The 15,748-nt window shown below is 46.7% G+C and overlaps 1 protein-coding gene and 1 long non-coding RNA gene across 4 annotated transcripts; one reads left to right on the top strand and one right to left on the bottom strand.

Moving 5' to 3' along the window:
- Window positions 1–408: 408 nt before the first annotated feature.
- LOC123384335 lies at window positions 409–15,006 on the bottom strand. Its single transcript, XR_006595261.1, has 2 exons — window positions 14,876–15,006; window positions 409–1,271 (listed from the first exon to the last, which is right to left on the bottom strand). It is a non-coding gene; the product is annotated as an uncharacterized LOC123384335 (long non-coding RNA).
- On the top strand, window positions 5,579–14,919 carry DEFB121 (defensin beta 121). Of its 3 annotated transcripts, XM_045053775.1 has the most exons (3): window positions 5,583–6,801; window positions 13,188–13,257; window positions 14,762–14,919. In XM_045053775.1, the coding sequence occupies exons 2-3, from the start codon at window positions 13,194–13,196 to the stop codon at window positions 14,917–14,919; spliced, it is 222 nt and encodes a 73-aa protein (XP_044909710.1). In that variant the 5' UTR covers window positions 5,583–6,801; window positions 13,188–13,193. The 3 variants fall into 3 exon arrangements, with proteins under 3 accessions (XP_044909709.1, XP_044909710.1, XP_023107130.1); XM_045053774.1 differs by lacking the exon at window positions 13,188–13,257 and having other exon boundaries at window positions 5,579–6,801; XM_023251362.2 differs by lacking the exons at window positions 5,583–6,801; window positions 13,188–13,257 and adding an exon at window positions 13,290–13,605.
- Window positions 15,007–15,748: the final 742 nt, after the last annotated feature.

Consider the following 15,748-nt stretch of genomic DNA (forward strand, 5'->3'; position numbering starts at 1 on the left):
TGAACCGTGAGATCATGACCTGGGCTGAAGTCAGATGCTCAGTCGACTGCGCCACCCAGGTGTCCCTTTCTCCTTTCTTTTTAAAAATAATCCTGTTCTAGTTTCATGGTATTAATAGCTTCTCTCATTTTGATGATTTTTCCGATGACGATGACGTTGTCGCCTGCATAATCTACTTCTTTTCAGTTGCTGTTATTATTATTATTATTTTGTTGCCACCCATCCCTCTCCTCCTCCTCCTCCTCCTCCTCCTCCTCCTCCTTCTTTTTCCGGTATGTTAGAAGCTTTCCTCATCTGGTAACTAGTTCTTGGTTATTTGCTTATATTGTGAGTGGGCCATGACCAGCTGGCTTCATTTATCAAAGAACACACAGTGTCCGTGTCTTCAGGTCTTTTTTTCCTCTTGGACTGGTCAAATCTCCCCTGGAAGAATCCTCTGCAATCTTTACAACCTGAAAGTGTGCGTTCCTCTCGAATTCATATGCTGAAATCCCAACCCCCAGTGGGATGGCGTCAGGAGGTGGGGCCTTTGGGCGGTGCTTAGAGCCCTCATGAATGGGATTCGTGTCTATAAGAAAAGACCTCAGAGAGCTCTCTCACCCTATCTGCCCTGTGAAGACAGTGAGAAGAGCCTATGAATAAACCAGGAGGCAAGGCCTCACCAGACACTGAATCTGCTGGTGCCTTGATCTTGGACTTGCCAGGATCCAGAACTGGGAGAAAAAAAAAAAAAATGCTTATGGTGTAAGCCACCCAGTCAATGGTAGTCTGTTACAGCAGTTGAAACAGAAGCAAACACAGTGTATCTTCAGGGTTTTTTTTCCTCTGGGATTGGTCAGATTTCCCTGGAAACTGCCCTCCAAAATCCTGCTCAAAATGTACAAATCTGCCTGTCAGTGTCTTCAAAGCGGAGATGGGAAAGAAGGCCAGATCTCACCCTTAAATAGGTAAAACTTCACTCAACTCTCTTCCTGTGTTCAATACGATCCCCCTGCTCTCAGAGGGCGCCTTGTTGCCTCCCCGCATCCAGAGACCACGTGTTAGCCTCTTCAGATAAGAAAGTTCTCGTTTTCTGCTCAGATAAGAGGAGGATTGTCAGTGTGACACGGGAGAGGAGATCCGGGCTGTGCAGATTTTCAGCAACTGGGCAAGGCTGTAGGGCAAGGATGCGGGCTGGTCTCCACCTCTGGGAAGTACCACAGGCCGGTTCTGAGGCTGCCCAGCACAGAGCCTGACGTGGGGCTCCGACTCACGAACCGCGAGATCGTGACCTGAGTGGAAATCGAGAGTCAGACGCGTGACTGGCTTTGTTTTTTTATAACACGGTCTGTATCACTTACAAACCCTCACTCCTCCAGACAGTGGAAATCTGATTGCCATCCAATCAGGGCCCCCCGATTTTCTGAGTTCCTCGAGGGACTAAGAGGGGAAAGTGATGTTATCAAGATGGTGGCATAGGTTGTTCTAAACTTCAGTCCCCTTTACGGAAAGACCAACTAGCCGCTATCCATAGACAGGACGGCACTGTGGAAATCTGAGAACTTGGGGGTAAGATTGAAGCACCCCCGGACCTCAGAAAAGGAGAAAAAACATACACTCTGATGGTACCCTGCCCCCCACCCCCCGCCCAAGGCCAGCACAGTGTTGCAACAAGAGGGATACCCGGGGTCTATGGTTTCTCCAGGGGGAGAAAGCGAACCTAAGCTGGGCATCCAGCTGGGCCTTGTGGGCTGCTTCCAGAGGGGCTCGCTAGGGTCTTGCTCCACGGGGATCTTTGGGAGGAATCTGTACGGCTTGAGTACTGGGGATCAGATAGAGATGGAGAAGGGAGCGGGGCTTACAGCAGCCAGTACCCGCTCTCGGACTGCATTCCTGCTTGCAGCAGACCCAAGCAGAGATCTCAGCCAGCATTTCTGTCCCTCTGCAAAGCCAGTGATTCCAAACGGCTAGGGAGCTCAGTTGCCAGCTCCCTGGCCAATGATGCACACTCTATGGCCTGCTCCGGCCGGGAAGCAAATGTGCAGCCCTCGCCAACTGCTGAGTATAGCCTTCGGTCCTGCTGACCAGGAGCCTGGTCGGAGACCCTGGCAGCCTGCTGCAGCCCGGCCTGAACACGGAATCCAGCCAGCGGCACCGTGTGGCCCCAGGAGATAGCCTGAGATCCCGGCGGGGCTAATTATGGAGCCCCCTACCCCCACCCCCAGCCTGTAGCTGGGCCCAAGTGTGGAGAACACTCAGTGGCACCACCCTGTCAGGAAACACAGCCTGAGATCTCATCTAACCAGAGGGGACTGCAGAGCCCTTGTAGTGGTTCCTCTCGACCAGGGGCCACAGCCAGCAGCCCCACCCGACCACAGAGTCCAGCCGGCCACAGCATCCCTACCTCCTGACCTCAGAGAGGGTCATACTCAGCTGTGGAAGGTTGCAGGCTCTTCCTCTAAGGTCAGCAACAAGACAAAGGGGCCCGCTCTTGCTACTTACATTTAATATAGTCCTACAAGTCTTCACCAGAGCAATCTGGCAAGAAAAAGAAATGAAACGTATCCAAACTGGAAAGGAAGAAATGAAGTTTTCTCTGCAGATGACATGATTGTGTATATAAACACGTCCTTAAAGGCTCCACCAAAAAGCTTAGGACTAATCGACAAATTTAGCAAGGTTGTAGGACACAAAACCAACAGACAAAAATCAGTTGTGTTTCTGTACCCTCACAATGAATTATCTGAAAAGGAAAGAAAGAAGGACAATCCCATTTAGGGGCGCCGGGGGGGGGGGGCTCAGTCGGTTAAGCGTCTGACTTTGGCTCAGGTCATGATCCCACGGTTCGTGGGCTCAAGCCCCGTGTCGGGCTCTGTGCTGACAGCTCAGAGCCTGGGGCCTGCTTTGGATTCTGTGTCTCCCTCTCTCTCCGCCCCTCCCCTGCTCACGCTCCGTCTCTCTATCTCTCTCTCAAAAATATAAATAAAAACACTAAAAATAAAAAAACAAAAAAAAACCAATCCCATTTACAATATCATCAAAAGCAATAAGATACTTCAGAAGAAATTTAAGCAAGAAGGCGAAAGATCTGTATATGAAAATTACAAGACTTTGATACAAGAAATCGAAGAAAATACAAAGAAGTGGACAGGTATTCTCGCGTTCATGGATCAGAAGACTTAGTATCGTAACTGTGTCTATACTACCCAAAGCCACCTTGGATTCTGTGCAATCCCTATCAAGATTCCAACGACATTTTTTTTTTATATAGGAACAGAAAACAAACAAACAAACAAAAAAAACAGTCCTAAAATTTGCACGGAACCACAAAAGATCCTGAATATCCAGAGCAATCCTGAGAAAGAACAAAGCTGGAAGCGTCACACTTCCTGATTTCAAACTATATTGCAAAGCGATCTTTGGTCATCAAAATAGTATCATCCTGGCCTACAAACATGTGCGAAACATGCTGCTCAGCGCTGCTGAGCCAGTCCCGGCAGAGAGCCTCCCCTGCCCGGCCGGGCCGTGAACCCCAGAGACCCCTGTGCACAGCAGCCTTCGCTGCAGACACCCCAGTCTCGCCTCTGCTTCCGTTCCTCATCGGGAAAAGGAGGAGCATAATCATCCCTATCTTGCAGGGTTGCAGGGAAGATGAGGTAAACTAATATGTCTAAACCACTCAGAGTAGTTTCTGGCGCGAGGAGGGACACCATAAGTGGCCGCTCTTATTGTAAGTGCTTTTGGCCTGTGTACCTGGCTCTCTCTCCCTCTGAAGTTAAGTCTTCACAAACAGGGGCTGATCTCACTTTCTCGGCATCCGCAGCAGGATTGTTATTTTCTTGTATCTGCTGTCGTGGAAGCTCTGGTTCTCTCAAGGCTGGCTTGTACGTTGTCAACATTCAAAGACGCGGTCCTGAGTGTTTTGTTTTGTTTTGTTTTGTTTTGGACTCATTCTCGGTAGCTGTTGGAGGGGAGAACTCAGGATGCTGGGTAAAGGTTACAGGAGGGTAAATTCTGGTTCAGTAGAAATAGCCTCCTAAACAACAACAACAACAACAACAACAACAACAACAAAGAAATAGCCTCCTAAAATGACAGGAGTCCAAGCATGGAATGTGCTATCTTGACATGTACTAATTTTTCCATCACTGAAAGTGTTTTAAAAGAAAGGGGGAGGATTGGTTAGAGTGAACTTTTGCTTTCGATAACATAAGACATGAGACAGCCTCTTAGTTCTGAATTCTAAGAATCTATGCTCAAAAACTAAAAAAAACAAACAAAACAAAACAAAACAAAAAAGCTCCATATTGTTGACACCAGGGATTTTCAAGCTCCTTTTTAAAGCAGCAGAGAATATTTTTAAAAAGTTGATTTATTTATTTATTTATTTTATTTTATTTTTTAAAATTTTTTTCAACGTTTTTTTATTTATTTTTGGGACAGAGAGAGACAGAGCATGAACGGGGGAGGGGCAGAGAGAGAGGGAGACACAGAATCGGAAGCAGGCTCCAGGCTCTGAGCCATCAGCCCAGAGCCCGACGCGGGGCTTGAACTCACGGACCGCGAGATCGTGACCCGGCTGAAGTCGGACGCTCAACCGACTGTGCCACCCAGGCGCCCCTGATTTATTTATTTTGATAGATAGAGAACGTGAGCAGGGGAGATGCAGAGAGAGAGGGAGAGAGACAGAATCCCAAGCAGGCTCCGCACTGTGAGTGCAGAGCCTGATGCGGGGTTTGATCTCAGGAGCTATGAGATCATGACCTCAACTAAAATCAAGAGTTGGACGCTTAACTGACTGAGCCATCCAGGTGCCCCAGCAGAAAACTTAAAAAACAAACCCTTAAATGGAAGTCAATATATCAAACAGATCAACAGAAAGATGCTCATGTTAAAATGGGAAGAGAGAAGGGAAGGACCAGATCCCTACCTTCTCAGTCTCCCTCGATTTTCTGATTTTGACCCCCGGAGCCAAGTCTAAGTTTCTTATATCTGCATTCAAGAATTTAAAGGTCTCATGGCTATCCAATCCTGCAACATTATATGGTGCATGAACTCTCAGCTATAGCCATGCAGTATTTTCCTTGTTTCCAAATGGCTCACAAGCTTTGGCAGCCACCATCGCTCTGTCCACACTGCTCCCTTACCTGGAATGCCCCCTCACACCCTCCCCTCTGCCATTTCTCTGGAACCTGCCTCCCTTCAAGGCTCTGACAAGGCCCTCCATGAAACTTTGCTGACCTCCCTGGCCTTTGTTCACTGTCCCTTTTCTTGTGCTGTTCCACCCGAATATGTTTTTCTATTTTGATTCAGCACAGAGTACTTTGGGTTTTTTTTTTCAACTTTTTTTTTTTTTAATTTATTTTTGGGACAGAGAGAGACAGAGCATGAACGGGGGAGGGGCAGAGAGAGAGGGAGACACAGAATCGGAAACAGGCTCCAGGCTCCGAGCCATCAGCCCAGAGCCCGACGCGGGGCTCGAACTCCCGGACCGCGAGATCGTGACCTGGCTGAAGTCGGACGCTTAACCGACTGCGCCACCCAGGCGCCCCTTTTTGAAATTTTTTTTTCAACTTTTTTTTTTTTATTTCAGCACAGAGTACTTTGTATTGTTTTTATTCGTGTGGCTGTCCTGCCTGGCCACGGTGATGATACGTGTGGCTGTTGACGCTATTCACATACTTCCGGCTCTCGGCATTCTAGGCGTGCGGTAGGAGTGCATTTCTTGGCCCTCTTGTGGTTGGCCGGGGCCGTGTCGCTGTTGTAGCCAGTGAGTTAGGTCATACACATTATTTCCAAGGTCAGGGCATGTAAAAGGCAGTTCTAAGACCCACCAGGGCTCTCTTTTTCCTCTGCCATGGTGATCAGCAGCGGTTGAGTGGCTACCAATCGGTTTGGGTTCCCAAGTGAGAAGACAGAGCAGTGTCTCTGGCCAACCCGCAAAGAACGTGCAGCGTGAGCGAAAAGTAAACCTTTGTTCTCACAAGCCACCAAGAGTCTTTTGATGTTGTTGTTGTTGTTACTACATCGTAATCTAGTTTATCCTAATACAGTTGGTTATTAGGGGCCACTATCCTATCCTGTTTGGTATTTCTGGTGCCCAACAGAGTTGGGCTGTTCATAGCAGCTGCCTCATCAAGGTTTGATTTACTTAGCAGACATTTCTTAAGCGTCTTTGGAAGTTCGTTTAAAAATGCTCGCTTTCCATTTTCCTGAAGAAGCTGTAAGCATTTTAGGGACCAGAACCCTCTTAGTTCCTCTGCCACTATGTCCAGAGGACCTTAGACTTTGGTCCATAGGAACCTTAAAATGGCCTGCGTAGGGGGGCAGGGAGGGGGGCAGTTAGAGAAAGACATTCTAGGAGGGATGAACACACGACCTGACACGGAGACAGCAGTGGTTGGTGCCTGGGAAAGAAGACAAAATGATACGACGCCCTGAGAGAAAGAGCAACTTCTGGAAAGGTTTGGGCAACACTAAGAAGTCATGCCGAGGGGCCCAAGAGAGCTAGAAACAGGGATAAACTTGGCAACGTGCTCTGATACGTCTTTCATCAGAGCTCGAACAGAGATACATTGTAGCACTCCAGACACAGAAGCCAGATCTGGCCTTGAGCCTGGATTCTGGGTAAACACTTTGGATCTCAGACTGAGACCCAAAGTTTTGAAACTTACGACCTTGATTTGAAAAACCACGGTGGGCAGAGAGGTCTCTGAATCACTGACAATCCTTGCTGAATACTGACTAGGTTAATGACGGAGGGGAGCCAGGAGAGCTTCAGGGAGGGAAGAGGTCATGAGTCAAATGCTCCAAGAAGTCAAGGTAGGTGAGAATTCACGGTAAATAACTACAGCTACCAGTCACCAGGGCTTTCCTGTGTGCCAGACATTGCTCTATGTGCTTCACAAGTAGTACCTTATTTAATCTTCCCAGCTAACCTCTGAGGTCCGCGGTGGTGTCTCCATATGAGAAATGACGAACTGAGGTTCAAAGCCATGAATGGGCTTGTTCAAAGCCACATGGCTGGTGGTGTCTATAAACAACGGACTATTACTCAGCCATCAACAGGAACAAAATCTTGCCATTTCCAACCACATGGATGGAGCTGGAAGAGTACAACGCTAAGTGAAATAAATCAGTCCGAGAATGACAAATACCGTGAGATTTCCTGCATAGGTGGAATTTAAGAGACAAAACAAATGAGCAAAGGAGAAAAAAGCGAGCGAGAGAGAGACAAACCAAGAGACAGACTCTTAACTCTAGAGAACAAATTGATGGTTACCAGAGGGGAGGTGGGGAAGGGATGGGTAAAATAGGTGATGGGGATTAAGAGTATACTTACATGATGAGCACCGTGTGTTGTATGGACGTGTTGAATCACTATATCGTGTACCTGAACCTGATATGACACTGTATGTTAACTAACTGGAATTTAAGTAAAAACTTAAAAGTCCCGTGGATGATAAATGGTAAAGTGAGGGTTTAAATCTGGATTTGTTTGGTTCCAAAGCTTTTTTTTTTTTTTTAATTCCCCCACACTGGCCCTGGTGATAGATTGTCATACATCCTTTTGAGTAACTTGAACAAGAAACGCCAGCATATCCACTGCCATTGCTAATTACACATGGCACCAGGAGCCAGAGAGCTGGAATGTAATAGAAAGAAAGCCAGAAAGTCTCCAAGCCTCCTGTGGCCAGTAGCTTCATCCTCTTTCCCCACCTCCCTCCAATGGCCCCACCCCCAAAGACTGCAATGAAGCAAAAATGTAAATGGGATGCAGTCTTTTATGAGTCTCCTCTATTGCTGAAAACCAGTGCTGATTCTGCTAAATAATTCGTATAATGGGTTCCGGTCATTCCTTTTTAGGCCACTTATTCTGCGAATCGACATCCACGAGAACGAACATGCAGGGTTATGGTGAAGTTCTTAATTTACATCCAAGTTAGTTAGCATACAGGGCAAGAATGATTTCAGGAATAGAATCTAGTGATTCATCCCCTACGTATAACACCCAGGGCTCATCCCAACAAGTGTCTTAATGCCCCTTGCCCATTTAGCCCATCCCCCCCCCCCAGTTTGTTCTCTCTATTTAAGAGTCTCTGATGTTCTGTCCCCCTCCCCGTTTTTCATATTACTCTTGCTTCCCTTCCCTTATGTTCATGTTTTGTATCTTAAATTCCTCATATGAGTGAAGACATATGATATTTGTCTTTCTCTGACTAATTTTGCTTAGCATAATACACTCTAGTTCCATCCATGTTGTTGCAAATGGCAAGATTTCATTCTTTTTAAAAAAAATTTTTTTAATGTTTGTTTATTTTTGAGAGAGAGAGAGAGACAGAGAGAGAGAGCATGAGTGGGGCAGGGGAAGAGAGAGAGGGGAACACAGCATCCAAAGCAGGCTCCAGGCTCTGAGCTGTCAGCACAGAGCCTGATGAGGGGCTCAAACCCACGAACCATGAGATCATGACCTGAGCCGAAGTCAGACGCTTAACCAACTGAGCCACCCAGGTGCCCCAATTTCATTCTTTTTGATGGCCAAGTAATACTCCATTTTGTATATTATGATAAAGTTCTTTACTGCAGGAGAGGTAGATCTCGAAACAGTTTAGTGTAGGCGAAACTGTGTCTTTTAAAATTGTTTTTTTCAACGTTTATTTATTTTTGGAACAGAGAGAGACAGAGCATGAACGGGGGAGGGGCAGAGAGAGAGGGAGACACAGAATCGGAAACAGGCTCCAGGCTCTGAGCCATCAGCCCAGAGCCCGACGCGGGGCTTGAACTCACGGACCAGGAGATCGTGACCTGGCTGAAGTCGGACGTTTAACCGACTGTGCCACCCAGGCGCCCCGAAACTGTGTCTTTTAAAAGTTCTTTTGATGTACAAATGAAGTTCCTTCTAAACTCAGGTTTCTGCAAGAATGGGGCTCCCACGAGTTGCTCTCTACTTTCTCTCCAGTCTTTCAAGACTCTAGAAACAACCTCTCTCCTCAAGAATGGAGGGAGCTGTGCCTTTGTTTTTGCCCTGGGCCTTAGCTACCTTTTCTGGAAGGAAAGCAAATGAGTTCCAGTCCAGAGGGCTGATTTCCTCACTAGTGATCCTTAGAAGAAAGCCTCTTATCAAATAGCCTTTTTTTTTTTTTTAATTTCTTTTAGCTCTGTTTCAAGGATCCAGTTAATTATTCACAGCAAATTTGGCATTGTTGATTTTTTTTTTTTTTAATTCTAAAGACAGTGAGAGAGAACAAGTGGGGGAGAGGGGTGGGGCAGGGAGAGAGAGAATCTTAAGCAGGCCCCATGCTCAGTGTAGAGCCCCACATGTGGGTCCATCCCACAATCCTGGGATCATGACCTGAGCCGAAATCAAGAGTTGGACACTTAACTGACTGAGCCACCCAGGCTCCTCTCAGCGTTGGTGTTATGGCTGATGCTTTTACTGATGTATTGATTTCTATCCCTACAATCAATTCCTATCCGTGTCTTACACAAGCAACTCTTTCCATGTTTGAATATGTACCTTTTTAAAGCGTGTATATTTTGGGGGCACCTGGGTGGCTCAGTTGATTAAGTGTCCGACTTCAGCTCAGGTCATGATCTCATGGTTTGTGAGTTCGGACCTTGCGTTGGGTTCTGTGCTGACCGCTTGGAGCCTGGAGCCTGCTTCGGATTCTGCGTCTACCTCTCTCTCTGTCCCTCCCCTGCTCGCACTCTGTCTCTCAAAAATAAATAAAGATTAAAAATTAAAAAAAAAAAAGATTAAAAAAAAGTATGTATTTTTATTTTACATAGTGGTTTTAGGTCATATATTTCGTTCTGTTGCTTACTTTTTAAAATTAGCACTAGTTTTTAGAGAAGTCAACTTTACTGCAATTTTAAGCATAATTTATGTAGAAAATGGGCCCATTTTATTTTATTTTATTTTATTTTTTTTAATTTTTTTTTCAACGTTTATTTATTTTTGGGAGAGAGAGAGACAGAGCATGAACGGGGGAGGGGCAGAGAGAGAGGGAGACACAGAATCGGAAACAGGCTCCAGGCTCCGAGCCGTCAGCCCAGAGCCCGACGCGGGGCTCGAACTCACGGACCGCGAGATCGTGACCTGGCTGAAGTCGGACGCTTAACCGGCTGCGCCACCCAGGCGCCCCAAAATGGGCCCATTTTAAGTGTATACATTTTGATGAGTTTTGACACCTGTGTATAGAATGTTTTCATCATCCTAAAAGTTCCCTATTGTCCCATCTCAGTCAATGCCCACCCCCTCCCAACAGCCCTAGGCAACTACTGATACTTTTTTGCTGTTGTTGTTGGTTTTTTTTTTTTTGTCACTGTAGATTAATCTTTTTTAGAGTTTCATACAAATAGATTTATTCAGTATAGTCTCTTTTTATCTGGCTTCTTTCACTCACTTTTTAAAGTCCTGTGTACTGTGTGTAGTAACCATTAATTCTTCTTTACTTCTGAGTAGTATTCTATTATATGGACATACTGCCATTTATTTCTTTGCTACTTGATGGATATTTAGGTTGTTTCTACTCGTGAATAAATAAAACCGCTATGAAAATGTGTTGCACACTATTTGGTGTAGACATAGCCCTTTCTTTATCTTGGATAAATATGTAGCCATGAAATCACCGGATTGTATGGTAAGTGTGTGTCTAAATTTTTAAGAAACCATCAAACTAAAAACAAAACAAAACAAAACAAAACAAAAACCCCATCAAACTGCTTTCCAAAGTGGTGATACAGTTATAGTGAGCACTGGTTTTCAACACTCATCCATATTTATTTGTGCACACCAAACTCTCCAGCATATGATATCCCTACGCATATTCCTTTTGGAAAAGGAGGATTTCTTTGGAACATGTACCCGGGATTGGAATTTCTGGGTCACAACAAATGCTTACACTTAATTGGACTAAGTGTCATTAGATTCCTCCCCAGAATGACTGTTTCCATCTCAAGAGTAGGAGCCAGCTTTTTAGAATTTTGGGATTCTGTTTACAAACAACACAAAATTACAAATTCAAAACCAGGTCCCAAAGTGAATATGGGTTTAAAGTTTTTTAAATGTTAAATTTTTTTTTTTAATTTTTTTTTTTTAACGTTTATTTATTTTTGGGACAGAGAGAGACAGAGCATGAATGGGGGAGGGGCAGAGAGAGAGGGAGACACAGAATCGGAAGTAGGCTCCAGGCTCTGAGCCATCAGCCCAGAGCCCGACGCGGGGCTCGAACTCACGGACGGCGAAATCGTGACCTGGCTGAAGTCGGACGCTTAACCGATTGCGCCACCCAGGCGCCCCTGTTTATTTACTTTTGAGAAAGAGAGAGAGCGCGAGTTGGGGAGGGGCAGAGAGAGAGGCAGACACAGAATCCAAAGCAGGCTCCAGGCTCTGAGTTGTCAGCACAGAGCCCCACGCCGGACTTGAACGCACAGACTGCAAGATCATGACCTGAGCCGGAGTCGGACACTTAATTGACTGCAACACCCAGGCGCCCCTGACTGTGTATTTAGAATGAGCTACAAAATTACAATAGATTACTGGGATCTTTTAAGATAATCAGCCTGAAATGCCTATTTATTGATGTTTCCTAATTGCAACCTTGTTTCCCCTCCTTAGCTAGAACATTCTAAGAATTCTCAGCACTCACAAGGGTCCAAGCTAGTGAGGGGCCCTGAACCTTTGAGATTCATAGTCATTCAGCCTCTGATCCAAACCCCACCAGCAGTACGTGAATATTCCTCTATTCTCATTTCCCTGTCATTATTTGGCGTTATTTAGCTTTCTATCATTTGCCAGTCCTGATCCAGCCTGCTGCCTGATTTTGTATGACTCGTGAGCTAAGATTGGGTTTTACGTTTTTGAACAGTTGAAAAAAAAAAATAAAAAAGATAGTATTTAGTGACGTGTGAAAATTACATGAAATTCACATTTCAGTGCCTGTAAATAAAGCTTGCTTGGAACACCGCCACACCCATTTGTTTACACACTGTGGTCGCTTGTTGTGCTACAAAGGCTGAGTTGAGTAGTTGCAACAGAGACTGCATGGCCCGAGAACCCGGAAATATTTACTATCTGGGCCTTTACAGAAAAGGTCTGATGGCCCCTTGTCTAGAGCATTCGTTTTTTCTTGGAGACAACTGTCTTATTCTGTATCAGAAAGGAGACATGCCTCCTGTTAATGTGCCCTTGTGTCTGCCCATTTTGAAATGATAGATCTTTCCATTACTGTGCTAAAAAGCATTTGATTTGGCTGTTTTCTGATCTGTCTGCTGACCTTGTATATCTCTAAGCCATTACTGTCTTCTCCCACTCCCAAACTCAGGGTCTTAACACGGCATTCTTGATCATGGCTCACGAGTCAGCGGGGAAGCTGGACTTTGGCTGGGTTGCTCTGCTTGGGGTTGGAGTAGCAGGCACAGCTTAATTTCTCACTGCAGCTCCGTGGGCAAGCCGGGGTGGCTCTGCTCCGTGAATGTCTCATTGTCTTTGGACCACTGGGGCGCGTGCTTCTCATGGCGATGGCCGAGGTGCTAAAGGGCAGTAAAAACGGTCATCGCCCCTTAAAGTCTGGGCTCAAAACTGGCACGCTGTCACTCCTGGCCATGTGCCATTGGCTAAAAAGCAAGTCTCACAGCCCAGACAAAAGGGAAGGGACAGGGAAGTGCGTTCCTCCCGGGATGAGACCTTCGAAATGGATTCAGATAGGGGTGTAAAATTGGGGTCGGTAACGCAGTCTACCATAGATTATAGGAAACACCGCAATGGGAGAAAGTGGCCTTTCCTTTGCCACCTAGGAGGATGCCACTTGTTCTCAAACACACGCTGTTAAAAGTCGGGGCTGTGGCCTTCCTCCTCATCCCACTCCACAAAGCCTGACATTTTAGTTTCCAGTAGTGATGGCCAGGAGAAAGAGAGAGAGAGAGAGAGAGAGAGAGAGAGAATCTGAAGCAGGCTCCAGGCTCCGAGCTGTCAGCGCAGAGGCCGACTCGGGGCTTGAAATCACAAATCGAGAGGTCATGACCTGAGCCAAAGTCGGACGCTTAACTGACTGAGCCACCCAGGCGCCCCATGACCTTCCTTTACCATTAAAACGAATCCCCAACATATGAGACATCCTAAGATGTTCTTATTGCTGGAGAGAACCCAAGGGACACAGAAGGATCACTCCTTTTCGGTCTCACTGCCCTGTCTTTTCTTTTACCAGAACTGAATGACTAGCAAAAGCATTTTTTCCCCTTCTTGGCTCCCCAGTTACATTGCAAACCTCCTCAAAGGTAAGGCTGTGTCTTCTCTTTGTTAACGTCTCTTCCCCCTGTCCCAGCCTCCCCTGGAGGTTTTAGACAAGGGTGAGGTATCCGGCGGCCATTCAACCAGTGTGGTTGATGACTTGTCTGCTTGTCTAATCTTAAGGGACTGTTCCCTTTCTGGTTCACTGATCATGGCTCTGCCATGCTCCTCGGGGTAATAAATATCGGTCTGGACTGCCCAGAATGCAGACCTCTGCGTGTCTTGCCAGCCCAGAAGCCTCTAAGCCTCCTAATCTCCCCCTGAGCCCTCAGCGTTCATGAAGCGTATTCTCCTGGTTTTGACTGTTAGCCTGCTCCTGGCCCAGGTTACCCAAGGTAAATAGGATCTCTCCCAAGCGGGAGTGGGTCATGTTCAGGGAATTCTGGGGTCTCTAACAGCCTGGACTAGGAGAATGGCAGCCTCCTTGGAGGCCTCTGGACGATCTCTGTAGCCAGGGGAAAATTTGAGTTCTCTTGTACCAGCTGATCTTTCCAGTGCTATTACTTGACTACTCTGACCTTCTCTGGTGTGCTTTGGAGAAGTGGAACATGATGATCTGGGCGGAGGGTACACGGAGGAGAGAGAGGCGGGTGCGGAATATGGAGGAAATGGGCACTTTTCTAAGAACATCGGGGGGGATTTGAATTTCGAGCTATTGTTGCCTCCATGAAAACGGTTCCTGGGGCGCCTGGGTGGCGCAGTCGGTTAAGCGTCCGACTTCAGCTCAGGTCACGATCTCGCGGTCCGTGAGTTCAAGCCCTACGTCGGGCTCTGGGCTGATGGCTCAGAGCCTGGAGCCTGTTTCCGATTCTGTGTCTCCCTCTCTCTCTGCCCCTCCCCCGTTCATGCTCTGTCTCTCTCTGTCCCAAAAATAAATAAACGTTGAAACAAAAACAAAAACAAAAACAACGGTTCCTGAATTTCTGATTGAGGATTCTGATACAGTTCTCAGGCAATTTTAATTTATCTGGGCCACTCTAGGCTGTGGGTCCCCCAGAGCAGCTAATTTTCTAGGCTGGTTAAGACGCACAAAAAGGCCCGGGATGTTGTGGAGGAGGGAGTGTTACATTCTTGGGAGTTTTGCAGATGCCCTAGAAAACTTGCAGATGTCCAGATGGGTGTATTTCAGACTCCTGTCCCGTTTCATTGATAGGGTCAGAGAGGGGACTGAGGGCAAAGGGAAAAAGTAACTGATATTGGGTACCTGGTTACATTGTATTATGAGGGAGACAAAACCTAGTGGGGGGGGGGGAAAGGCTCCTGCCTCCCCCAAAGGAGCTGGCCAGGGAGGGGAAGCTGCCTCCTGGGGAGGACTTCGGGGTTGTGACTGACGACACAAATGGGAGAAGAAAGGAAAATGGCCAATACTCCTCCCCGCACATCTCCTTATTTCCTTACTACTGTCTTCTCTGCTGGGGTGCCTTCCCCCTTCCCCAGCCCTCTGCTTTATTTCAGGACTGACCCCGTCCTCTCCTTCCCTTTTAATTTCAGCCAGGCACTGCTGGAAAAAGTTGGGAAGGTGCAGAACAACGTGTAAAGACAGTGAAGTATTCTACCTGTTATGCAGTGATGAGACTAAGTGTTGTGTCAACCCCAAGCACGTACCTGTCAAAACTAGATCCTTGCCGCCAACCGGAAGCCTGGAGTAACTTCTGCAGTCTGGCCCATCTCGCCCGACTTTGAGCCCAACGTCATCGGAGCCCACGGCTCTACTAAATCATTCTCGACTGTCCCATTTGTGTCTGGTAGCTCCGCCTCATTGAACTTACAAATCAAGAACAAAGAGAGGTGTGCGTGCAGGTGAGACAGAACAGGGAAGACCAGTAGGTTAGTCTGTTTGGCACCTAGCTCCTAGCCTGCTGGCCCACAGTTCAGCCCAGATGATGTAAATAAGGAGTGTTCATTCTACCCATTTGACTCCTGTTTTCTAGAGTCAGCACTGCCAGGAGAATTTTCTATAATGATGGAAACATCCCAGCTCCGCGGTGTCCGATATGGTAGCTACTAGCCACGTGTGGCTATTGGCCATTTGAGATGTGGCGAGTGAGTGGGTGGAGACGCCTGTTGCATCCTTGTTTCTAATGCAAAAGGAAAACCCCAGAACATTCTAAACGCCCATTAGCCCGGAAATGAAGTATGCATACCGATGACCACTACGTCTCACTTAAAAAAGAGGATGTCAATCTACCTAACGCTGCAAGACATATTGTGGGGTGAAAAAAAGAAAGACGTCCCCTGAAATAGAAACCAAAACATCAACCAATGCTATGTTTTCTAAAGGTATGTGAGTACGTATAAAGTCAACATGGGGGCGGGGGGTGGGGGTGGGGAGGTGGGGGGTGGGGGAAGGGGGACAGTAATGCAAACATAGAGCATTTGATTTTTAAATCATTCCACAAGTACATATTACGTGATTTGTTATTTATATCCTCCCCCCCCCACCCCCCACAATCAGTAAGCTCGATGAGGACATGAAAA

This window comes from Felis catus, chromosome A3 (genome assembly GCF_018350175.1).
Source record: "Felis catus isolate Fca126 chromosome A3, F.catus_Fca126_mat1.0, whole genome shotgun sequence".
In the NCBI taxonomy this organism is placed as follows: Eukaryota; Metazoa; Chordata; class Mammalia; order Carnivora; family Felidae; genus Felis; species Felis catus.